General features: G+C 40.6%; 3 protein-coding genes across 3 annotated transcripts; 1 reads left to right on the top strand and 2 right to left on the bottom strand.

Annotated features, from left to right (window-relative positions):
• Positions 1-306: 306 nt before the first annotated feature.
• hemk1 (HemK methyltransferase family member 1) lies at positions 307-5,104 on the top strand. The gene is made up of 11 exons (XM_083939771.1): positions 307-545; positions 1,453-1,626; positions 1,739-1,830; positions 1,921-2,014; positions 2,117-2,254; positions 2,899-2,963; positions 3,087-3,136; positions 3,228-3,333; positions 4,185-4,280; positions 4,604-4,714; positions 4,965-5,104. Exons 1-11 carry the CDS (start codon positions 483-485, stop codon positions 5,026-5,028), a joined length of 1,053 nt encoding a protein of 350 aa, XP_083795897.1. The 5' UTR covers positions 307-482; the 3' UTR covers positions 5,029-5,104.
• Positions 5,105-6,106: 1,002 nt separating this feature from the next.
• On the bottom strand, positions 6,107-7,817 carry cisha (cytokine inducible SH2-containing protein a). The gene is made up of 3 exons (XM_083939772.1): positions 7,497-7,817; positions 6,801-6,964; positions 6,107-6,619 (listed from the first exon to the last, which is right to left on the bottom strand). Exons 1-3 carry the CDS (start codon positions 7,514-7,516, stop codon positions 6,123-6,125), a joined length of 681 nt encoding a protein of 226 aa, XP_083795898.1. The 5' UTR covers positions 7,517-7,817; the 3' UTR covers positions 6,107-6,122.
• Positions 7,818-11,742: 3,925 nt separating this feature from the next.
• twf2 (twinfilin actin binding protein 2) lies at positions 11,743-21,846 on the bottom strand. The gene is made up of 8 exons (XM_083939766.1): positions 21,518-21,846; positions 16,898-17,076; positions 15,391-15,486; positions 15,162-15,266; positions 14,799-14,924; positions 14,076-14,226; positions 13,026-13,147; positions 11,743-12,266 (listed from the first exon to the last, which is right to left on the bottom strand). The coding sequence occupies exons 1-8, from the start codon at positions 21,612-21,614 to the stop codon at positions 12,099-12,101; spliced, it is 1,044 nt and encodes a 347-aa protein (XP_083795892.1). The 5' UTR covers positions 21,615-21,846; the 3' UTR covers positions 11,743-12,098.
• Between the last annotated feature and the right edge of the window lie 5,170 nt (positions 21,847-27,016).

Raw genomic sequence — 27,016 nt, 5'->3', positions numbered from 1 at the left:
ATAGTTTTGGTGTTGATACATTAACTATTAGTTATATACGTCGATTTTATCAGCTGTTCACTTGATTTACATGATCTCAGCTAATACTACATAAAAATATGCGTTAAAAACCTTTAGCTTTAAGTGATACTCACTATTTTTGCTGGGTTTTCGGGGTCTCCAAGCGGAAAATGTCACATATTCGACAGTCATTAAAGGCAACACTGTTCACCAGGGTCAGCGCTGCGCACGTTGTTCCGCATATGTATCGTTTTGTGTCGCGTAGGGGCTTTTGACATCAGGAGAGGTTTGCTGCGCCATGTGTAGGAAGTACTATCAACAGCGTGCCAGAAAAAAATAGTTTAATGTCCATTTAGAGCGATGTAATTGAGCGTGAAAGTGTACAAACAGGACAACAGAAGGATGCAGCGAAGAGGCTGCAGCTGCAAAAACTGTGTTCCTGTAAAGCTATAAGAGTGAAGGGGTGTTTGTTTAGATTAATCATGTGGAGAAGATCCCTGAGTGCAGGCTGCAGATGCTTAGGGTGCAGGACTGTTGGACCACGGGTAACTAACGCATCAAATTGACTTTTTTGTTTTGTTGTCATGGAGGTCCTCTTGGTTCAGTAGATGTGACACTAACTGTTTTTCACAGTGATGTGTCGTTGCAGCTATATAACTGAATATCCAGACTAGTGCACATGTAGTGATCATGCTTTATATATGTATACCACTTATTGGTTAATGTGCATTTACATTTGTGTGGATGCAAGATCTTTAATAATACGTGTTTATTATAATATTATGTGTAAGTAGTATGAGTGAATATGGGCCTGGTTGGCAGTGGCAGCACAGTTTTTAAATGGTGCTGAAGAAAAGGTAAGATGTGATTTCAGTGTCAAAGGATCACAATTATGATCAAATAACCACACTATCAGACCCAGCAGCGAGTCCCTGACTTATCACCACTAAGACAAAACCATAAAGAAGTAATAGGCATGCATGTGTGAGAGTAAGTGGGGTGGAAGTTTATTAATCCAAAATGCAGTGAGGTGATTTTAAAATTAAAGTATAGTTGAACATTTAAGTGATCAAAATGGCTTGAAAGTGTGGTAAATTGTTAAAATTCAGATTATTTTCGGACAAGTGAAGAAGGGGCATATGTGTTTGAAAAAAGTGTGGTAGCCATTCATTGTCCCCCTTAAGGGTCAAAACTACTACACCTGTAGGGCTGCAACTAACACCTTATTATTGATAAATCTTTAAATAATATTTTATTAATTGATTACAAATGCCCACTTCAAAATGACTCATTCTCGTTGACTAACAGTTGAACCCCAGAGGTATTGTAATGACTCGAAAACACAGACAAGAGTAGTAGACAAAGACTATCAACGATTTTTTTCAAAACTTCTTAAAAAAGGTGTAATGCACAATAGATGTAGTTATATAGGAGCTCTCTTTAATCTTTTAGGGACGTTGGGGCTCTCATGCAGTGCACACATGCAGCGCTCCAGGCTTTCCTGCAGGCAGGATCACAGCTCTTCAGGCGATGCATTTATGGAAGAAACACTTTGCAGACAGAGGTGTGATGGAGCCTGACCACTCGAGCCATTACATCATTGCTTATCTGCTCGGGGCCAAAACTGTGAGTGGAAATTTGCTGAGCTCATTCTGCGTTACTTGACGTAATGTCTGAATAGCCGCATTCACATTTAGCAGCATCCCTTCCGGTTCTTACATGCAGTTTCTTTATCCAGATAGAAAGTCTTGAGCAGGGGAAGTTAACAGAGTTTCTCAGCCCAGAACAAACAGAGCAGATGTGGAAGCTCTGCTCTAGACGCCTATCCAGGTAGAAAGTTTCTACACACACCTCTATATAAATATGTATTCAGACAGGTTTTTTTCTGAAAATATTCATACATGTTTGCGTTTAATGCAGAATGCCTGTGCAGTATGTGATTGAGGAGTGGGACTTCAGAGATCTGACACTGAAAATGAGACCTCCCGTGTTCATACCAAGACCAGAAACTGAGGTTTGACAGGAGAAAAAACACTCAAAATGTACAACGTAAAAAGAAATCCCAATGATCAATCACACATGACGAGAGCGATGTTTTCTCTGTCTGTTGGTGCAGGAGTTGGTTGAACTTGTGCTCGCTGATCTGGAAATGAAACCGGAGACTGGAGTCGGTGCAGATGCCCAGCAAACATGCTTGGAAGTGGGATGTGGCACTGGTGCCATCTCTCTCAGTCTGCTGAAGAGTCTTCCGCAGGTGAGGCTTGTGTTGTTTTAGCAGGAAATGGATTTTAGCCATGCTAGCGGCGTGCTGCTAGGAATGTCAATGTGGGTCAGTCCACCACTTTGATTCAGGCTGAAATAATTGAACAGACATCAGAGGGAGAGGGAGAGGGGGAGAGAGAGAGAGATATTATTTCACTGTCTGTTATTTAGTTCAATAAACACCTGTGAATCAACATTCCTCTGGAGCCTAATTTTAACATTCAGAAGCGTGTCGGGCAACCCAAATGTTTCCCTCGCTTAGCCTCTCAGCGACCACACAGTTCTATTTATAGTCGCCTAACAAGTAGATTTCATCAAAAATGACAAAAAATCACATTAGCTACAGCTGTAGAATAGATACACATGGCTTTAAGTAAAAGCACTTTGCAGGAGAAAACATTATTGTCTTCACACCGCAGTACAGATCCTTTTACTGCTGACACAAACCGGCTGCACTATCCTGTCATAAGGTTAGCTGTGTCTGTTTATTTTTCTATCTCAATTGTTTAACAGATCCTAAAGTTGTAAAAACGTCCTCACATTTTCATGTAGACAAATAGATGTTTTCCCTGAGGTAGTTGTATGCAAACAGTAAACAGCATTTTTTAATTGCTGTGTTTGTTTTTCTTTCACTAGCTTAAAGCCATCGCGGTGGATCAAAGCCGGGATGCGGTGGATTTAACAAGAGAGAATGCGCTAAGGTTATTGTACCATAGCACACATTAGCAAGTTGTAAATGTCCTTATTGATTTACAATGTTTTCATTTTTAATTGTGGCAGAGAGAATGATATATCAAGTCTGATGGAGGATTTTTTTTCTGCAGGTTGGGGCTTCAGGACAGATTACAGGTTCATCATATAGATGTCATGAAAGGTAAGTGAAAGCAGTGTATTACAGTAATTCAAATACATACAAAAATACTGCTGATTAAAAACAAACAAAGTTATATTTTGTGTTTTTCTAGATGCAGCAGCTTTGTTGAGCCTCTGTAGCCCTGTCTCAACTTTGGTCAGTAACCCCCCGTACCTGTTCTCAGAGGATATGACAACGTTGGAACCTGAGATAATTCGGTAATTTAAAACACACTCAGCCTCTCTCGATGTAGAAAAGTTATTTTTTTAATTAAAATATGTAGCATTATCCTAAAAAACAAACCTCTCTCTCAATCATCACTTATAACCTACTACTGTAGAAGTGTGTGGTGGCGTCTGTATGAGACCCTGAGACCCTGCCCTCTGCCTGGATTTTTCTTATCTTTTTATTTTGAGATGGACAGAGATGTTGTGGGTGTCAGAGCATTGGCACCCCACCTGAGAGTTAACCGTCCAATAATATAGTGCGCAGGTTGAGCAGCTCTCTGATTTCCAACCACCGCTTTGTGACGAATCTCAGCATCTCATATTTACACACACAGGGAACCGGACAGTGTGTCTGTTTTACCAGCACACACACACACGCGCACACACACACACACACACACACACACACACACACACACACACACAAACAGACAGGATGAAGCTCTGCGTTCCTTAATAACCTCACAGGGCAGCATCTTTCAGCAGGGTTGTGTGGTGTATGCGTGTTTATTCATGCTTTGAATGTAACCACTGTGAAACAATCATAAAATACTTATTTTTTCATCTAATTCGGCTTTGTAGATGGTACAGTGTGTTGAAATGTGTTATAAACCATTTCATCAGCTGTTTATATACTGCTTATAAATGCAAAACAGTGGGTGAGAAATAAATAAATAAATAGATATATATAAAATTGTTTGTACCAAATTTGATGTTAGTTTTAAACCTTTGAAAAAGAGAAAAATGTGTAAAATGAATTGGCATCAATGCATTAGGTGCCCTTAGAAATGTATTTTTTGTAAAAATGTGACATCAAATGCATGTTTTTACTGTGTGCCCAGGTTTGAAGACCACGCTGCTTTAGACGGAGGTAAAGACGGACTCAATGTTATCAAACAGATTTTGACTCTGGCTCCACAGATTCTATCAAATAAAGGGTAAGAACCCCACTGCCCGACACACACACGCACACACACACACACATACACACACACACACACACACACACACACACACACACACAAACACCTGGGTTTAATTCCTAACAGCGGCAACGGCTTGTCACAAGAACAGCATGTTCAGAAAAACACATGTATCGTGTTGCCTCTTTAATGAGTTCGGCTCTTGAAAAGAAGACTTCTAGTGAATACTGTAGCAGACATGTGCCACTGCTCTCATCTCAAGGCTGCTTCTGATAATCCTGCCCTGTGGATAATTCATTTTTAAATCCATTTTGTGGTCTTTTTCTGGTGAATAACAGCCGTGTTTACTTGGAAGTGGATCCAAGACACCCCCCGGTCATTCGAGGGTGGGTGGAGGCGAATGTGGAAGAGATGCATTACGTTGAGACACGGCAGGACATCACCGGCAGGTCTGTCTATGAGCCTCTCAGCCTCTGTGTTGGTCTCTTGGGTGTCATTAAATAATTTTGTCATTTATCCTACTGTAGCTTCATGTTAACGTGTTGATCTTTTAGGCCCATCACTGTCTATTTAACTTAAAGTAAAAGGCTCCTCTGGTAAAATAATAACCTAATTACAAAATTAAACTCAGCGCACCCCTGCTTTGCCCTTCTTTTGCATTTCAAGTCCAAATTTACAGTCTGTTTGTTTGTTTCTTAGGCCGCGATTCTGCATCCTTTGGAAAGAGAAGTCAAACGGGCAACACAAGCCGCATCAGGATTGAGAAACTGAGATCCTATTACGATGGCTTTAACCCAGGTCGCCACAATCTCACCTCCCCCCACTCCCGCTGAGCACCCACCCATTTGATCCCTCAAAAATTTACAATTTGCAGAAGCTCAAATCATTTTTTCATGTCACCGTTGCACTTTTAATCTGGCAACGTTTGTGAACACATCCTGGACCGCAAAAAAAAAAATGTGTACGAGATGGCACGAACACAGGCTCAAAGCTGAAGGTAATTACTGAGGCTTTTCTTAGAACCCTCCCTCTCAGAATCTCACCCTCCTCCCAGGAAGCATTCAGTAGTTCTGTGAATCCGCTGATGAATGGTCCTCCCCTTCGCTCGCTCATTCGCTGACTCAGATGCAAGCTGCACGCATTGTTGAGCGAAAACACACACACACACACACACACACACAATGTGGCCTTTAGTTCCTCACACAATCTGCGTCCCTCACACACACTAATAGGCACAAAGTCTTTGTGTCTCAAAGGTGATTTGAAGCTGAAAATATTTCATAACAAGTGTGACAAGAGCAAGTCATCATGTGGTGTTTAATAATAATAGTTATGATGATGAGAGTGTTTCTCTTTACCCTGTGAGTAATCCTGACATTTTACGAGAAAACAATTTCAAGGACAGCAAGTAAGATTCAATTTTAATAGAAAAATGTACACATGTAAAAGGTAGAAAAAATGTTTTACTGAGAAAAATAAAATGGCGTAAAAGATGTCTCAAAGGAATCAGTGTACTTCTTAGGAACAGTATGTACATCCAGAAGTGATGAGGGCACAACACACGTGGACAACCTCCACATCCATCGTGACGTAAGTGATAACAGTTTTGAGGTTTGCTCACGGGTCATCTTTTTCTGGGGCACTTCATCACCCAGTCCTCGACAAATTAAGTCTGAAACCAGGCACGTCAGTAATAACTGAATTTTACACAATTCGCCAGCAAAATCATGACCCCGTGTCCAGTATTTTCCTGACTGACCTCCAACTGCTGCGGCAGTAAGGTCATTTACAGGCACAAAGGACCCGTTTGACTGTTTTTTTTCCCTTGAAGTCATAATAATGGACTTGAGGAACCCCTCATACCTTGAAGGGATAGTCCTGTATGTAACGCCGCAGAGGCCTCGGGAGTGGTAGCTGGTCGGGGCAGTCCGAGTGTCTGTTTATGACGAGGCGTGTGAGGTGCTGTAAAGAGGGGAGGCCCTGGGGCTTGTACACGGCGCGCTTCAGTTTTAATACCACGGATGTCTCCTGAATTGTCTGCTGAGAGGGTTTCGAAGGAGCCTCCTCCACCACCTTCCCCTCCTCTGCTTTCCTCTCTGGTCCCATGTAGTGCTGCACCAGGCTGAGCACGTTGGGGAAGGACGACAGGCTTGGCCGAGCTGGGGAGCTGGAGTCGAGCAAAAACTGGGCGCCGCTGTACTGGATGCGTATACTGGTGGGACCGCGTGCCGTCCTGACCGAGAGGGTCAACATGTACAGAGGGTGGCTGCTGTCCCTTACCAAAAAAGCTCCTTCAGATGCCTCTTGAAGTGCAGCGTGGGCCTGAGCTGCAGTTACAGCTCCCCAGTACCATCCTGCGCACACACACAGAGATTTAAATATTAGTCAAATTGAACAGCCTTTTCACTGTCCTGCTCACTTGATTTTACAGATAACAGTCCACAATGGAGCCATTTTACTAAATCCATTAAATGAACCAAACAGTGAACAGTTCAATTTGTGGCTGTAAAATATGAAACCATTTTCATGCTGTACCTGAATTTTCTAGATAGCAAAAGTTGCTGGCAATCGCCCGCAGGTCCTTTGTGGGGTCCCATAGCGAAGGGATGCTTTGAAGGCAAGGGGTAGGAGGTGCAGTTCGTGCCCGCATGCCCCGTGGGGCTTCAGATGAAGGAGCTGCGGGCAGAGGAGCTCTGGGTCTGGAAATAAGATGGAGGATATAGTTTAAAAACATAAACAGGTACAGCAGGCGTTTTCTCTGTTGCACATTAATGCAGGAATCAACACAGTTATTTGTAGTTTAATGTTTGTTGCTAAAAGAAGAAGAAGAGGGAGATACTATTCACGCTCACACTTTGTCTACTTTCAACTCAGGAACCACAAAATGTTAATATTTAGTCGTGTTTATAATCTTATAATAACATTTTTAGTTCATTCTGATTTTGTGTTGCACTCTTGGTCAGGAGACTAACAGAACATTTTAACCTCAGTCAGGCTTTCCTGTTTAAAAAAGGTTAAATTAAAAAAAAGTATAATTAGTATAAAGTGGTTTCTGATGAAGACTGCTGTATTTGGCTGCAGTCAAAAGACAAACCTGTATTAATTAAAGACTTCAATTATAATTTAACACTAATTAAGACTACATACTCTAACAAAAGTAGTTTTGTTAACATGTTCTGAACAAAGACAATAAAAGAGAAAAAACGCAGAAACAAAGAAAAGTCGACTCACCCTGGTACACAAAGAATCATACTATTTGTTGAATCCTCTGGGCTAAGATCCGGTCAGTATTTCTTTTTCAGAAAATAACGAAAACATACAGAGACTTTGTCTAAAAGAAGAATTTAAAAAGCACCTTTACCAGTAAATACGCTTTTACCGTCGGTGTGATAAGAGCAGGACTATAAAAGATCTCCGTGTACCCTGCCTGCACAGAGAAGGATCCGGTCCTGTACTAGTTTATATAGAAGAACACCGGATATAAAATGTTCAGTTTAAAAAAACAATGACTTTAAAAGCATAAAACGCTCCGCAGCAGCAGCAGCAGCAGTGTTGGAGTGTGTCGCCTCCAGAATGAGACTCAAACGTGTGAAGGACAGAGTGTAAAAGGCTTGGCTTTTAAAAATTACCGTTTCCTAGAAGTCTATTCTGAGAACAGCACCGGCGGCTCTGACGTCACACCGGCCGCACCAACTCCCTTTTACGCACCGGTTGTCTCGCGCTGCGGCAGACAGGACAGCTTCATGCGCGCTTTTGTCGGTAAAAGCGTTTTTTGTTTTTGTTCGGGGTTAACTCGCAGGATAACACCGCGCCGAGTCTCGTCGTTTTTTCTGCGGCAGTGTGATTTGAGACTCGTCCCTCCTCCCCCGGTGGTGCCCCCGCCGGCTCCTGGCTTCGCTGAACCGGCGCTCGCTCCCAGGAATCGCGCGGCAGCTTCTCCCTATCCGCTTTCCAGGAATAATTGCAGCGGCTTGACTCCGCCCCGCCGGGCGGCCCTGACAGAGCCTTCTTTCTGGGAATCCACCGCCTCAACATTAAAGATAATAGGAATGCGCACAGGCTGTTTCCAGTAATATAGATTTCCCTCGATCCCGGTGGAAAAACACTGCGAGAGGTTTTCTCGGAGGTTTGTCGGAGTAATTAGACTCGAGACGGCAAGTTGTTATTGTGACAATAACCTGAAAAAAATGGTTAACTCTACTGTTAGGCCAGAGAAAGTGTCTGTTGTTAACCTTCTCTTTTATAGAGAAGCTTGTGTTTATATCTTGTAAGTGACCTGTCTCTCTGCCCTGTCATATCTCCTGACATTTCTTTTCCAGGGAAATCTATCTAGGAATCAGCTCACTATCTTTAACTTTACTAGACTTGGGCCACATAAGGACTGCTGAGTATAATTCTGATGCTGTTGTCCACCATGTCGTTTTCAAAAAAGTTTCACAAATATTAGTGTAAGCCATCTCTCTCACTCACTTGTGGTAGATTGGAAACGAAGCGAACACGTGAAACTATTCTAAATCATAATCAAAGACATGTCCAGGACAGCCTGCTGATCCCAAATAGCTAAATCTCAATTGTTTTCCAAGAAATCCTGAAATGTGATGTTTTGTTTTTGTTGTTTTTCTTCTAAGAAGTCTTGTGAACTTTTATCTATATCCTCCCCGCTGGTTGCGGTCGGACAAATAAGGTTTTTGAGTTCAGAATGAGAAAAAAACAAAACACACACAATTATTATTTGTGACCCTTTAATATGTTTAATTATTTTGTAACCAGATGATTTTTTTCTTCTTTTTTTATTTTATTTACTAAAACCTGACCAAAGAGGCAGCATGCAATCCGTCTACAACAATCACCACTTTTTTAATGGTGTTGATGAATGACTGCTTGCTGCCTGACAGACCATAAAGGTTGGTTTGAATGCCTGATACAGTGGCAGCACTAATGTATGTTTATGAAAAAAGAATAAACTCAGGAACAGAAAGTTTATCCATCTGGATGATGTTTGGTAACTGGAGAGCATACGAGGTACGCAGGGATATTACCAAGAATTTGAAGATGAAAAGGAACAAACTGTATCCGTCCTCTTAACTCTATCTTCCCATTGAGGTTTTTATACCTGCGCGTAACTGATTTTTACTTATGAGATCATTGCACTCACACCACAGTGCTACAGTAAGAAAATATGGAGAAGGAAGATATGCATTAGTCCAAATGCATGGTTAATTAAATCTGTTAATTCAACTAATGATTATTTCATTACACATTAGTCTGATTCTTTTCTTGATTAATGTATTGGTCTACAGAAAGTCTGAAACACACATAAATAAATCATATAAATAAAATTAAATCAACACAAGTCCTGTTTTGTCTGATTAACCATCTTAAACCCACAAATATTCAGTTTATTATCATAAAAGATGAAGAAAAGCAGTAAATATTTACATTCAACAAGCTGTAACCAGGGAGAGTTTTCCAATGTTTGATTTAAAAATCTCTTAAAAGATCAATGGATCATCAAAGCAGTCACAGATTTACTATCTGTCCTTGAACTAATGGAGTAATCGAGGAATCTTTTCAGCTTTTGTTTGGTCTTTGGGAACTACAAGTGCTGTCACGTGTGCTTTGCTTGATGTCATTATATGCTTTGAGGTTTTCTTCGTATCAAACATTTTCCCTGATAAAAGACCTATTGATTTAATGTTTGGGTTTATTATAACACATTTGACCTAAATATCAATCAATCAATCAATACTTTATTACAGACTCGGGGTCTCTAGATAAAAGAAAAAAACATTACACAGAATAAATTACAAACAAAAGCACAACAAATTACTTATAAAAGAAAAGCTGGGATTGGTAGTATGTAGTGCTGAACCTTGTGTTTTGACATGTTCAAAATGATATTCATCATTTGTCATTAATCTGGCAAATAGATTTAGTAGTATTGACTCCTGCAGCCACAAACATTTAACGTGCAGTGTTTCTTTTTTAAAACTTTAAAATTACAAAACCAACTCCATTCTGGGATTTGCATCATCGTTGTGTTACACTGAACTAGATGCATTCAAAGATAGTCATGACACTAACGTTTGTTTTTGTTGTAACAGTTTTTAATTTATGTTAAGTGGCCACAATTTCTTATATTACACAGCAAATGGGCTTTGCGCTGTTTATCCACAGGTTTGCTGGTGGTTTGGTCTTTTGATGTTGTGGGTTTTACAGCAAATTATTTCCATCTTGTGAATAAGATTGCAGAGTTGCTGTCTGCTTTCTCAGAAAGCTAGGTGAGGTCTCTGGGTGGACTAGACAGCAATTATTGTGGTTCAGTGAAGGCTCATATAATCTTTGCTCATCAACACATGTACATATTGTATATATATATATATATAATATAACAACTACTGAGACTTCGTACAGAACCTTATCCCAGCATGTATCACCATTGGAAATCTTAAGTGACAAAGCAATGTTGTAACTTTGCAAACTGATAATTCACCACAAGTTTGCTACTTTTATTTTACCGGTAATGAATAATGAATAATATTTATAGCATTCATATGACTTAATTTCCATTATGCTGGATTGTTTTGCATATCTCATTGATTTAGAATGACAGAGCAAAATTTTTTCCCAGGGAAATCTCAAATCTCATAATTCTGAGATTTATTATGTCGTTAATATAGAAAAAGAGGGTTAGAACAGATTTTAAGTGAATGCAGTGCACTTCTGTACTACAGCTGTAAACGCGTTTCAGACACAGCAACACATTCCCATTTAAAAAAGACCATAAAAGCAACTAATCAGCTTAAGATTTCTTAGTCAACCAAGACCCAATTAGTTGACAAACCGACTAAGAAAGAGCAGTCCCTCTAGCGTGTGTGCACATCATTAGTGTCAGATTAAAAAGCGCCCATGACTTTGTTTTTCCTCTCAGGCTTTGCAGAGGCCTGTCTTAGACACAGTAGAGGAGCATTATTGAGGGAAAAAGACTGACGAACAGCTGAGATCGCCTCCAAAACAACTTGACAGAAGGTTACCAGTTATGAAAAGTGGTCTTGTATTTGTTGTTTGATGATGTAGCCATCAAACGGTTGCACATATCTAATGTATTCTCAGAGGTCCAGAACTCCTGCTGAACTGATTTTCATGCCGTTAAATCAACACAGAGCAGTCTTTCATACACTGCAGCCTTACTGCTGTGACAGGGGGGTGTTGTCTTGTGGATGTACAGCTGTTGGTCTAATTTAAAACCTCTGTAACGACAGATTTGATTATCATGTGTGTATAACAGGCTACAAATACTTAAATCCTAACCAGAATAATTACTGACATAACTTTTATGTATTTCCATGGATTAAACGTTGCATGCTGCGTAAAAATACACAACTCTATACCAAGAAACTCTAATACCACAGTATAAACAACATTTATTTGGAATTTCCTTTCATACAAACATTGTTGATACAAAACTCGTACAGAAGGCCAGACATGAGGTCCGAAACATCTGAATGAGCATTTACAATCCATAACAAGTCTATTATTTTGTAAACTGCAGATCTAATTATAAGTATGGAAGACAATAACAAGGCCATCTGTCTGGGTTTCAGCTCTTGCCTCAGTTTTTTTTTAAATGGAGGAAGTTATCAATAAACATGTTTTCTACAATATGTTATTTATTTGTTTGTGGAAGAGACAGAAAAATAATAATCTCATCAAAAACAGAAAAAAAGTGTTTCGGTACACAGACAGCAGTGTGTGAAATCCATCGCTGTGCTCGTTCCTCTGGGCCTGACGAAGTGTTAGAAGGTCTGGGGAAATGGGGAGGGCTGTCCTCCTCTAGCTGTCCTGTATGGTCTCTCCTGTCACCTTGATGAGGCGCTTGTGTCCCCTCTTTCCTGCTGGGCCACGTGGCTTAGCAAATGCCTGTTTGTGAGCATGCTGCTTGGGATGGACCTCATCATACAAAAACTCCGCTGTCAGTTCGTCTCCGTTATCAATCTCCAACTACACACAGATGCAAAAAATGAAAGTAAGCATGCAGGTGAATGAAACTCAAAACTCAGGCTGAACATGAATAACATTTATTAATCAGCTTGAGGTTGTGCTTGTGTCCAAATTATTTTCAGTGTAAACTGACAATAAAGTTGCATCATATCATAAGAATAGTGTGTCGTATTTACTGTACCGTACCGCACCATATTGTATTGTGCTGTACTGTACCATACCTTATCGGATCGTACAATATTGTATAAAGTCTGGCTGACTGGATGTACAGTGCCGGGATAAAGCCTGACCTCAGACATGTGAAAGAGAGTAGAAATTGTTAAGCCAGTGTAGTTAGACCATACTCTACATAGCCGTGAAGATAGGTCTGGCAATACTAGACTGAAACCAGGATTATTGAAACATTGAGGTCGAAATTCCCCCACACACCAAGGGTTGTAGTGATGTGCTGATCACTAAAAGCAAGTGTTGCACACACTGGTTCCATTATGCATTTCTCTATCATTCAGATGACGTTTCGGCCCTCCGGCCGTCTTCAAGATGAACAGTGAAGCCAGGATTCTTGAAAGGCTGAGGCTCAAACTCCCCTCTCTATTTTTTCAATTATTTAGATTGTTCAAACTTAGAGTATACAAATATACTGTATACAGTAGAGGATGTGACTAAAAACACAGAACATGATGATGTGTTCTCACTGGTAGCTACAGCCCTGTATGAAACTGTGTTATGTAATTTTCTATTCCTATATTCATCTGTTACCTTTTTGGCAATTTCCAAATGGTAATCCTTCTCCACTTCCTCTAGTAGTCGACTCTTGCAGCTGGAATACAACATCCGCTCTTTAATGCTACAGCTGTATCCTGGCATGGAGTATATGAACACTGCAGACAGGGAAGGAGAAGAATTATAATAAGTAATAAAATAAGTAAATATTTTATGTTGATGTAGATCAGAGGTTTGAAACATAGGGACAAACACCTGAAAGAGCAAGTTTATTTATAAAGCCCATTTCAGCAACAAGGCAATTCAAAGTTTACATAAAACACCACACGCATAGTGACAAAGTACAAAAGAAACACACAACAAAAAGACATTGAAATACATTCAAAACAACCATCATTAAAGAGTATGACAGGTATGAAATACAAGAATAAAAGTAACAGTTCAGAGTAAGAAATGACTGGTTCTTTGATTTAATTAAAGGCAAACAGAAAAGTCTTCAATTTTTATTTAAAAGAACTGAGAGTTGCAGTCGATCTACAGTTTGTTCCAGATATGTGGAGCATAAAAACTGAATGCTACCTCTCCATGTTTAGTTTTGACTCTGGGGACAGAAAGCAGATTTATACCAGACGATCCGACCTGACTAGATGATTAAATGAGTAAAAACTGTATATATTTCTATATAAAAATGTGTTTTTCTCGTGACATGCTGAATAATTTCTTCAAATGAGACAATGAGAGAAGAAAAATCAATATTTAGTAGGACTGCTCGCAGCCTATCCACAACACGGCCATTTTCTGTGATGACAAACACACACACACACAAGTAACTATTGCTCAATTTTAAGGGGTCACTAGGGCAAAATGCTTGGGAACCACTGATGTAGATGATAGGGCATGCACCATTGCTCTCTCTCTCTCTCTCTCTCTCTCTCTCTCTCTCTCTCTCTCTCTCTCTCTCTCTCTCTCTCTCTCTCTCTCTCTCTCTCTCTCTCCCTCTGAGCCTCTCAGTGCCTCTGCAGTCCAGGTGTGCAAGCTCATTCAGATGTGAAAAGGAGAGGATTCTCAGAGAAACCAATTACATACCGACAGATTCCAGGTAGTCTCCTTCGTGGGAGTGTTTGTAAAGGAAGAAGTGGTATCTGGGAGTGTCTTTGGGAACTCTGCGTGGCAAATCACGAGTTTCTGTCGCATTGGAGTGGACCAGCTCGATTGTTTCCTTCGCTACGTCCAACTTCTAAAACACAGTCATAAAGCACAGCATACTTCTTACACACGATACACCAGCATGCAAGAGGCTGAATTAGCTTCACACAAACTTGACTATGTTCCTCTTTGTTTCATGTTAAATCAGAGACACTTAGCCTACATTTTTATTGCCATGTAGGTAAGTTGCCATGTCCAAGTAAAGATTTAAAACCTTTACTTGGACATGGCAACGTACCTCCTGCAGTATTTCTATCAAGAATTCACTGACAAAGACACAAAAACAGCTAATCACAGTTTCATGAAACATCATCCATAGCAACATGGTAAACCCCGGCCTTTCTCTTATCGTAAGACTTCTCCCAATTCCTTAGTAAAAGTCTCAGCAGCTTTGTGAATATGTTTTAAGAGGAGATTTTTAGCGAGGAGCTTTTAGTGCTGTTTAAGAGTGGTAAAGATCAAATGTTTTGGGAATACAGGCCCAGAATTCTAATATATCAACAATGATATCAAACTGCTCCTGGTGATTTTTTTTTTTTTTTTTTATTGAGACAGGAACAATGCCTCCATCGTATTTTGAATTGAGCTCCCTCTTCAACGCACCAGCTGTATGTAGTTGATGCGGTTTTGGGCAAGTTGCTGCAGGGCCCTTTTGGCTGTCTCCTGCAGTGGGAAAGCGAGGCCCTGAAGGGTCTGGTGCTTACTCTCCACACTGATCTCTGTCTTCACCTGCAGGGGGCAACAACACACACGTATTAGCTGTCTCTAAGGCTCTAAAGAAAGATCCAGAAAGTGTTTCATGGGACAATGTAACTATATCAAACTATATAAAAATGCAGTATCCTGGCCCTGAAACGGAAATCACAACAAAAAGGTACATTTCAAATAAATTATGTTATATTACAGAGACAAGCAGGTCAAATGCAACGATGATAACAATGCTGAAGGCCGGTTGACCCCTCTCACCTCTGTGATTTTGATCCTCCGGAGCTCCTGCTCAGCAAGTGTGAGCGGGGCAGGACCTGAGCAGGACGACACATGATGCTGGTAGCCCAGCAAACAGATGTCCTCCTAGTGTTGCAGACAAAACAAGAGGCTCTTTACAGGCAGCACGGGACAAAACTTCTAAACACGTCACCACAGCAAAACAGATCATCTGTCACAGTAAATTAAAATGAAGTGAGTTATTTCTGACCTCAGCTGTGCCAAACATCTCATACTTCAAATGGCCACCTCCAAACTCTTTCTTCACTGTGGAACGGGTGGCAGCATACAACATCTTTTGTTTCACCTGCAGCCAACAGAGGGAAATAAAAGTAGCGATACAACAGTGTAAAAATACTTTACAAGTAAAAGTTCAGCATTCAAAATCTTTCTCAAGTAAGTATCAGCATCAAAATAGCAACAGTAAAAGCAATCATCATGAAGAATTGCTTATTTCAGAATCATATATATCATATTATTGGATTATAATTATTAATGTGTTTGAAATGTTGCAACAAATAAAGATGGAGCTAATTAATCTATAATAATATAGCTTAATTGATTAGGTGATATATTTTGGATTAATAATCTGAATCTGCAAAGTAAACCGTGACTAAAGCTATCAAATACATCTAGTGGAGTAAAAGTACGATATTGGCCTCCAGTACAAAGTAGTATTCAATAGAAATACTCAAGTAAAGTAAAAGTACATCGAGGTAGAGTATTTGAGTAGATGTACTGTAGTTATATTACACCACTTGCAAACACCTTGAAAACTGAACATCGGTTAAGTTGAATTAGTTATAGTCAGAGAGCTGAAAAAAAAAAGACTGGTTTTAAAGGGGCACTTCAACGGTTTTAAGCTTAACCCTAATGACGTCATCAGAGTTATCTTAAGGACAGAGATTCTCCAACAGCCGCAATGAAGAAACGCTGCTTTCTGTTAATTCACACAGAACCAAGCAAGGCGGGGTGTTGGGATTTCACACGGCACGCCGGCATTCCAGAAGCAAAAGCGGCGTTGGTGTCTAATGTGTGAGCTAATCTGCACCGTTAATGAACCACTCGCAGCCGTACTGACAACTGTCAGTACAGAGAACAGAGACGGACTGCAGCGCCGTGACATCTGTGCATGTCGGGAAAGAGGCGGTGGACTATTGCACACACCATATGGGGCGAGGTGTAATAAAGGCGCAACAGCCCCGCAATGAAGAGGCTGTGTGAAAGGGGCTTTGGATTTCACATATTTGAAAGCATGTGTTAAAAGTGGGGCTGTGGGGTTTGAAAGATGCGGGCACTCAGCGGTGAAGTAGGGTCTTATGAAAGATGATGTCGGGTTACATTCTGGGAGACTATTCGTATAGATTCTAGGAGGTGTTGATGGTGCAGATTGGTGTTTTTTGGGTTGTGTTTACACACTTCTGTCACTGAGGCTGTTTGCCTGCATGAACTGTCTTGTTGTTAATAAAGTGAGGGCAAATGATCGCCAGTGTGCATGATTTTTTTGGTTCTTCCAAAAAATCAAGATATTGCGACCTCTGCTGCTTTGCTTTTGATCATTTTTTCTCTTTTAAATCTGAATTCTGCAAGTTCCCCAACTGAATGGACTTTTAATACTAAATTGACAGCAATATTCCTGTCAACTTAAGGCTTTTACTATCAACAGAAATGTGTCTTCAGTATGTGACGCAAAATGAAGCATATGTGGTACGACATACCGGAGACTGATCAGGAGACCATGATATGAAGATCCACTCGTAGCCCTGTGCATTCTGGGAGTCAAGGCGATATAGGATGTAGCAGGGCTCCTGGTCGTCCAGGAGAGGAAGCAGGAAGTGATCATAATCCTGGTCCCAGCTCTTTTCCGGCTCTCTGTAAGCTCCCAGCACCAGCTGTTCTGAAAATCAGACCACTACTCATCACATACCTCCCCCCTATAGCATGCCCTTTGCAGAGCTCATTGATACATACAGTAGAAGTTAGACAACAGTCTACAATCACAGGCAATAATGATTTACATACTGTTAACAACCTATTTGATGTTAAAAAAGTGACATCAGATAAAGTGTTAGTCAATCCATATTCAGAACTCAGTTCTGTGGCTCTCATTATAGTGGGATGTGCATGTTTGTTCAACATACAGTCACACTGATTGCGTCTAATTTTAAGCAACTTTGTGAATTTCCTTTTGACCTTATATATGATCTCTTCCAAGTCTCTACATTTTAAGTACAGTATTATCTCTGTAATTTAATATATTTAATGGCATTTGTATGCATTTACAGTGTACAACTCTTTTGTGTATATGCATATATATATATATATATATATATATATATATATATATATATATATATATAATGGGGATACCTAAAAGACAATGTCTACGCTTTGAGACCTGCTACAGTTGCTGAATTGAGATTCCAATGCTTTGCGTTGTCAGCAGTCTCGACCAGAACGGACGTCAGTTTGAGAACCTAAAGTGTGTATACATTTCTTTGGGACACCCTGTATATATATAGCTATTTATTTATATATGCTGCTAAGCTCAGTGGATTGTTGCCAAAACAAATTCAGTTGTGTTTAACATTCAATGACAATAAAGAATCTAATTATTGATCTAATGAACATTAGTATATATTAATGGTCCTGGTCCATGTTGTCAAAAAATGGAAAAACAGTGTTATCAACCTTTATCTTTTTATTTTTGGTTAACTAGGGCTGCTCACTCACTCATCTTCAACCGCTTATTCAGGGTCAGGTAACAGGGGCAGCAGCTCTAGCAGGGGACCCCAAACTTCCCTTTCCCGGGCCACATTAACCAGCTCTAACTGGGGGATCCAGAGGCGTTCCCAGGCCAGTGTGGAGATATAATCTCTCCACCTAGTCCTGGGTCTTCCCTGAGTCCTCCTCCCAGCTGGACGTGCCTAGAACACCTCCCTAGGGGGCATCCTTACTAGATGATCCTGAAGCACCTCAACTGGCTCCTTTCAACACAAAGGAGCAGCGGCTCTACTCCGAGTTCCTCACAGATGGCTGAACTTCTCACCCTATCTCTAAGGGAGACTCCAGCCACCCTCTTGAGAAAACCCATTTCGGCCATTTTTACCTGTGACCTCGTTCTTTCGGTCATGGCCCAGCTTTCATGACCATAGGTGAGGAAAGGAACGAAGATTGACCGGTAGATCGAGAGCTTTGCTTTCCGGCTTTTCGTCACAACGTTGCGACTGCAACACCGCCCCCGCTGCTCCGATTCTCCGGCCAAACTCAAGCTCCATCGTCCCCTCACTCGTGAACAAGATCCCGAGGTACTTGAACTCCTTCACTTGGGGTAAGGACTCATTCCCAACCCGAAGTAAGCAATCCACCGGTTTCCTGCTGAGAGCCATGGCCTCAGATTTAGAGGTGCTGATCCTCATCCCAGCCGTTCCACACTTGGCCGCGAACCAATCCAGTGAGTGCTGAAGGTCACTGACTGACGATGCCATCAGGACCACATCATCTGCAAAAAGCAGAGACGAGATCCTCAGCCCACTGAACTGAAACCCCTCCCCACCACGGGAGCATCCAACAGTGCAACCCTGGCGGAGGCCAGCCCCCACCGGGAACGAATCCGACTTACTGCCAAGGATCCGGACACAGCTCTCGCTTTGAATGTACAGAGATTGGATGGCCCACAGAAGTGACCCCCTCACCCCATACTCCCACAGCACCTCCCACAGTATCTCCCGGAGGACCTGGTCATATGCCTTCTCCAGATCAACTAGGGCTATAACTTACAATAATTTCCATTATTGATGAACTGCAGATTATTTTGTCCATTTATAGATAAATGGCTTTATCTATAAAAATGACAAAACTTGTGTGAAATTATGTGAAAATATTACATTTTCTTAAGTCCAAGGGGACACCTGCAAACATATGTATTATGTTTTCAGTCTTTCAGTTATAAAATAGAGAAAAAGCAGCAAATCATCACATGAAGTAATTATGAAAACCTTTCTGGACTAATTTATTGATTAATTGTTTCAGCCAGATGGTCAACCACCAACAGAGTCTCAACGGTCACCACTGAAATAAGGCAAAGACTGACTAATTCATTTCTGACTGATTCAACAGGATGAACAATGTGATCAAAACCGTAATAGTTTGGAAATCACAAATCCTAAAGGTTGAAGTCCTTGTGGGGTGTAGGGGGATTTCCTGACCATCTCTTGGGGCTTGTTGCTATTCTGAGCCACAACACATTCCAGCTCTGCACGCACACATAGTTTCCATCAGCCATTCTCTGTCTTTATAGGTCCACAGTATCAGACTGTATGTAAATGACTCACTTTGGGTGTCTTTTTTCCTTGGGAGTTTAAAACAAAGGGACAAATCATATCAGGTGACAGTTTGGTGATAGGAAATACAGTGGCATACTAAAGCCAGCGGTGATGAAATCCACCAGAAGGCTCTTGTTTCTCTTTTGACATTGGAACGAACAGGAGTGTCAGCGGGGAGCAGCAAGCGACCATGTCACATCACATGTCGCTCAAAATAGCCAAGTGACGCCCGGAAAGATCACAGCGCTTCAGTAAGGAAGTTAAACAGCCATGACACACTTTTTGCCGTGAGACACGTGTCTGTTGGACATGATTGGGCAGAGTCCACAAAGATAGATCCAGAATGCATCTGTCATGACTCAGATTACAGCGTCAGATACCAAAACAAGATATAAACACCTCATGGACATATCAATCCACCTCCATAATCATGTACCTAGAGACCTATTGCCTCACTGATCATTTCTCCCATACTGCTCAGCTGACACACAATCTGTATTCACACAGATGTCCTCTATTCCTAGAAGTTAGATGAAGTCTGTAGCAATGGTTTAGCAACTTCGTTTTTGACCCTATTGATACGAAGCCACGTGTACTTGTGATGCCTCAACACAGTTATTATTCACATGAAAACAATTGCCAATGTTACACTCGAGTCACAGGGCCAAGCATGCGTTTTCTATGGAGGACTAAACATGACTTAGGTAAATAAATTCATGAATAAATTAATACAGGGACAATAAGTCAGAGTCAGAAATAAATAGATAATTACAGAAATAAATAGATAAATTAATTAATAAATGCTGAAGTAAATAAATACTTGCATGAATAAATGGGAGCTCCTAACACATTAACATATGAACACAGAAATAAATAAATGTAGGTGAACAAAAATGTAGAAAGAAATATAAAGCATTTATTTATTCATTTATTTTCTGTATTAATTATTTTTTATATGTATTTATTGAGACTTATGTCATGTTTAGTCCTCCATATATTTCCACCAAAAATAAATATGTACAGTATAAGAAAGACTCTTCTAACTATCTGGATGGACAGAAAGATAAAGATAGATAAAGAAAGAAAGATATTTAACCCAAACAAAAATGGTAGCTGGAAATAAGATGTGTCCTTACTCGATTTTTATGACGTGAAACAAACGTTTTTAAAAACTGTACAATCTGTTATATTACTCTGTACTGATGTTACATTGTAGTATACTAGTTTTTCATTTAAATTATACTGATTTTTCTTTTCTTTTTGTGTGTGTATGTTTCATACAAACAAAGCAGGGGGTGATGTCATTTCTTACTACCTGCATAAGGAAATACGGTCAAAATTTGAGCAGCGGCTTAAAAAAATTGTATCAAGCAGAAGAAAATATTTCAAATACATAGTTAGAAAAGTTAAAGACCCTTTTGTTTAGATTTAGTCACTGCCATTTTATTTTCTGACTCGAATGTACATGAACTGAAGATAAAATGAAGTTATTTTCTTAGTTTTATGGGAATATGTTTTCGAGGATGGAAGAGGTGAAAGTCAGTGTTACAAAAAACTTTGGAAAAGGTGATTAGAAATAAATATTTCCTACGTCCCAATTATTGTGGCCACTTGTTAGGGTCCGGAAACCATAGGTCCATAGTTAAAGAACAAAGAAGTCATGAAAAACGTACATGACTGGGTTTTGAGCCACTCAAGGCAGCTGCTGTCATGTTTGAGATGAATTTTTCCTAATTTCTAGCTTTTTTAATTGAGTAGAACTGAAGACTTTCATCTCTAAAGCGCTGTCATGGAGAATTCATCTTTCGATAAGAATCAGTTTTTCCTAGATGACAGTGATTTGTTGAGTGTCCCTCTGTAATGTGATGAGCTCTGATTCAAAGCAATCCAAATCAAGTAAGTACTCTAAAACACACTGTGGCACACACAACTAATATCCTAGATTATTTATATTTCACACCCCACTGTGGAACAGCTCATCCACACATTAGACTGCTCCAGTGGGCCACTCACCGTCTTGGATGCGCACCTTGATGAGGCGCACCGCTCCACCTCTTGCCCTGGCCAGGAACTCCCTCAGCTCTGGCGTCACCACTAGTGCGAGAAACATGGCGGGTCAGCAGTCTCTTCCTCCTGCCAACCACTGTAGCAGGGGTGTTAAGAGACAGAGAAGAATCACGACAGACAGGACTGGTGCTCCACAGCACTAGGCCCAAATATTCAGTCTAGTCAAGAGTCCAACCAAAGGAGCCTGTTGAAAAAATAAAAAGTCCTCTACTTCAGATGACTGAGTACAGTTCTGAATGCTGAAGAGGAAGATCGCTGAGTTTGTCTGGACTCATTGAGAGTGTGACTGTATTAGAAGGGGCATCGCTCAAGTAACTAGGACAGTATCATGTGCACACAGACTGGGCAACCTGATCACCTCTCTCCCAAATTTAGCTCCCAATGGCTGACTGTCCAGCCTTGGGGACTGGCCCGTGACACCCCCACCACAGAGACTCTGACCTGCAAACCTAATTAACAACTTCTGAGCACTCGAGTCAGATGTATTGTCTCTAGCAAAGTCATCCCACTGCAATATTGTTTCACTATTAACACAGCTCTCATCTTTTTATGGGTTTTATTGTGTATTGTTTGAGTAAAAACACCAAAATCCTCTGTTTATGAATTACAAATCACTAAGGTGATGGGCTAAGGGGGGGGGGGGGGGGGGGGCATTAACAGCAAAAAACAGCTGTAACATGTTATTTAAAAAGGAGCATATTGTTTTGGAAAGCTCACCCAACATATTCAACTTTGCCAATCTCAACTTACTCCACACATGACATGGTCAACAGGTTGTGTAAGATGTTTTTGCCATCACAAATCAACTGGACATGGTGACAGCATTTTCCCAATCCATGAAATTAAAACTGATAATTAAATTTCCTCATAAGGGTTTGTGAGTCAGTGATTTTAGCTGGAAATTAAACACATAATCACAACTTAAACTCATCAAAGGCAAGATAAAAGTCATATGAACTCGATCGAAAACTGCCAATATGACTTACGGTTTGGCTGAGATGGCGTAGATGTGCGTTGAATCTTGCTCCTGCAACTTTTGACAATTTCACGTTTCAAGACCCGAAAGTCACAACAAATAATAATATGAATAGTAATATTCAACTCGTTTGACGACGACATACCACCGAAATATGTTGACGTATGCGACCAGACAGACTGTAAAAGAGCAGGGGGCGAAGGTTAGCACCGCAGCTCCAAACCATGGATTACACCACAGCGTACAGAGCCTTCAAGCTCAAGGACAGCTCTTAGGTCTCCAAAGCCAAACTACAAAATAAAATTGAACTGAAAGAGTAATTCAGCTCAATGAACACCAAGCAAGCCTTTCAGATTGCCAAAACACTGACCAGAAGTGCACCCAGACCCAGCACTCCAATTCCACCCGAGCAAGGACATCAGCTGAACATCTTCAACCCGTTCGATGCAGACGACTACTCAGAAGAGTGTCGCAGACAGCTGGATGCACTCCCCATACTCGACCCAAACGACCCAGTACCATTCTCATACCCCTATTCGACCAACCCAGACCTGGTTCTAGTGCTGGGCAGGTGCTGGTTCACAGTAAGTTCAACTTTGGAACCTTATCAGAACCCAGTTTTCCACAGGCTAGAGGCCCCTAGAGAGAGCCACGTATACGCCTGAGGTTCCCTAATGCTAACGCCCGCTTCAAGCACAACAACAACAACAACAACAACAACAACGGTGGACTACAGCACATTTATACTGCTCGTCTGGAATACAATGGATGATTTTGTTTGAGAAGAAAGGTACTTATCTAACATGTTTTGATTCTGCTAACGCTAGCTAGCCTTGATTGATCACATTGCAGTTAAAATGAATGATCCATTTATTTATGTTTGCTTTCCGAGTTGTTAATAGTTCTTTGATTTTCTGGGAACTGTGTATAATTATTGTGCGTAACTGTGAATAAACATAAAAACTTAAACTGTGTTTCTCTGTTGATTAAGCATACTAAAGAAGACATGTCTCCTTAGAAAAGTTCTTAATTTTGTCAGAGGACAGCTGAGGAAGCTCTGGCCCAGTAAAGGAGCAGGCCCGGATAAAGTGTGCCGGGCTACTGAAGACCTGCGCTGCAGAACTGGGGGAACCACTACAACGAATCTTCAACCTTAGCCTGCAGCTAGGGAGAGTGCCTACCCTCTGGAAGACACCCTGCATCGTTCTGGTTCCCAAGAAGAACCGGCTCTGTGGTCAACATGAAACTGGAATCTCTGGTGACGGTGGCAGAGAGGAGGACACTGGACAAACTGCTGGACATTATGGAGAATGCCAGCCACCACCTGCACACCGTCATCAGCACCTAGAGGAGCCTGTTCAGTGGAAGGCTGCTCCAGCCCAAGTGTAGGACCAACAGGCTCAAGAACTCCTTTGTCCCTCAGGCCATCATCCACTACAACTCTTCACTCGGGAGGAAAAAAAGAGGACAGAAGAGAAGGAGTGGGAGCCACTCACTTTGCAATTAATAATCTACTCTTACACACCTGGACACTTTTCTTCTTTTCTTTGTGCAATAACTTTATCCATCACTTAAGTGTAATACTTTAATCTTACTGCTCATTTCTGTCATATACAGTCATACATATTTTATCTTACACATTTCCTCTACGTTTAACTTATCTGATTTAATTTTCTGTGAATTTTATTTTACCTGTATTCTTACATCTACTTCATATATATTTGACTGTTTGTTTACTGTTTATTGTTTCTTATACTTTCTGTATTTATTTAGCTAAGAGTTTATTTGTTATCTAATACTGTATTTTTTATACCTCGCATGTGTTTTTGTAAGCTGCTGGAAATTCAATTTCCTTGCGGGAGTCATCCCAAAGGGATCAATAAAGAGAAGTCTAAGTCTAATTTTGACCAAAAACAACAACAATAACATGCATAAATTCTAAAAGCACAACATTTTTTAAAGCACGCAAGAAGTGGGAGAGTTGGTGCCGCTCTGGAACCGGTTTTCCTGTCCGAGAGTCGGTTCTTTGGCTGTGGAAACAGGAAGAACCGATTCAAGATTGGGCACCGGCTCTGAACCAGCCCTCAAAATGTCTTGGTCGGAAAGGGGTATTTGAGGGCAGGTGCCCAATCTTGAACCAGTTCTTCATGTTTCCACAGCCAAAGAGCCGGCTCTCGGACAGGAAAACTGGGGCCTCCCCTTGTCCCTTTCAGGCTGGGTTAATCCTATTGAGATGGTCATTCTACCAAAGTTTCTGTATCCTTTTCAACACCTCGCAATTTGTCTTAACAAATCGTTATTTACTAATCTAGACCAACAACTTAACGCCTTTATTGGCAGAATAAACCAGCCTGTGTAAAAACATATTCTTCAACTTCCTAAACCTGAAGGGGGACTAGCACTCCATGGTTTTTGCCACTACTTCTGGGCTTGCAACATCAATAAACTTCTATATTGGCTCAGCGGTGGAGTTACAGACATCTGCCTGCCCTGGGCTCAAACTGAGATAACATCTTCTTCCTGTTCTTTGCACTCTACGATTTGCTCACAGCTCCCCGTAACTGTCCACAAGGTCTCCTCCAATCCGATTGTCATTAATACCATTAAAATTTGGATCCAGTTCAGGAAGCAGTACAGCTTGCAAAGGGCTTCGGTGCACACATGGCACCACGCACTTTAGACTGAGTATGATTACAGATGCACTTTAATAATTGCACAGACACTTTAAGAAGAGCAACAGCACTTTATTGGAGATTTGCACAATATATTTTTAACCCTGTTTTTGGCACATTTGTATGGATATATATAGATGTGTGTGTGTGTGTGTGTGTATTGAGTATTTGTAGCCATGTTGATTGATGTTTGGCGGGTCTTGATCTGGCTGATAGGTGCTGTGTAGGCCACGCAGTTTACCTAGAGCAGAGGGACATGGGGTTAAATGTGCCTATTAAGTTGTTAATTGATCAAACAAGGAGCTAAGTTAAAAATGTGTATTGTGTTGCTTAATGAGTGTGCAGTGGATAAATCAAGAGTGTTGTGTACTCACCAGTCTTTTGTCTTCCGGGTGTGCAGGCAAAAGGCTTCCCCAGGAAACGGACGCCAATTATATAGTTCCGGGGGCAGCCAAGTGTAAATTGGTGTGGGAATGGTAAATGTGTGCATTGTATTTTAGTGGAGGTAATATGAAGTGTATTGGTGTATTTTCTCTGTCAGTGGATGTAGAGTAGGATGTATATAAGTCACAGATGATGTGGTGCAGATACAGAAATAAAAACAATGGTGGGTTAAAAATGTTTTAGGCAGGGGATCCTGGAGAATGGATTCTTCCAGGGTAATAGGTTCACACCCCATAAATAGGCGCCATTTTGGCAACCTGGGGTTCTTTTTTTTGTTTGGTGATCCTGATGTGCCTATACGGTTTGCCAAGGGCAATGAATAATGAATCGCCTTGGTGACCCACCTCAAACCTTGCCTGTGGATCATTTTTTTGCTGTATCATCCAGCTGTAATTGTGGTCATTCTCACAGGAGGGATAGTGGGATTCATGTTGGGGGTTTGTGGTTTTTTCCCCACTTCAAAGCAGACGCTTTGATGCATTACACAATTGTTGTACTTTGTTTTGCCTGTCAATAAAGGAATTTCTCATGAGAAGCTCTGGGTGCTTCTCATGGGGCAGCCCTCTCGCTCTGACAGCTCTGACAACTGTCAATATTTTTCATAGTAATAACCTATAAGTTGTGCATTAAATAAACTGTAGGAATGATAAATTATTTCCTTTGATTCATACAACTTTAAGAGTACAATTCGAGCAATTTCAAAATTGCTCTGGGTGCTTCTCATAGGGCAGCCCTCTCGCTCTGACATCTCTCCATTGGCGTATTTGTGCATGTTTGCATATTTGAGGCCTCTGTGTGTGTGTTTAAGCAACAAAAGAGTAAAAGAGTGAATTTCCCCTTGCAGGACTAATAAAAACATGCTTTCTTTCTTTCAAGGTACTGAAACCAAATATTTCTATACGATCAAAGCCTTTATCATAACATCTGGAGATTGTTTCATTTCAAATAGTAAAGCTATTTTGGTTGATGTGTGTTTGAGTTAATCAAACAGCAGATTATGTTGAAATTCCTAAACTTAAATAATTAAAATTAAGTATTTTCCAAACTGTCAAGACTTTGGATAAACCCAGTACATAAATATGATTAATATAGAAAAGATGCTGTATAAAAATGTACTATATCAAACTGAGGTTTCGGACATTTTAAACTGACCTTCTCAAATGATACCAAAATGAATCAGGACAAAAGTATAAAAGACATTTCAGTAGGTTTGAATGGATTCATTCATTACGTATGTTGAAATAAAATGTTGGTTGATTCAGATAAACATTACTTGGAACACTTTCAATGCCTTGTGTAATATGCATGTACACCCAACAATACACAATAATAACATAAAAAACAGCATTTTAC

This window comes from Echiichthys vipera, assembly GCF_963691815.1.
Source record: "Echiichthys vipera genome assembly, chromosome: X".
NCBI classification, from domain to species: domain Eukaryota; kingdom Metazoa; phylum Chordata; class Actinopteri; order Perciformes; family Trachinidae; genus Echiichthys; species Echiichthys vipera.
Note: the sequence above shows the minus strand (reverse complement) of the source record. Positions and strands in the feature narration are given on the sequence as shown.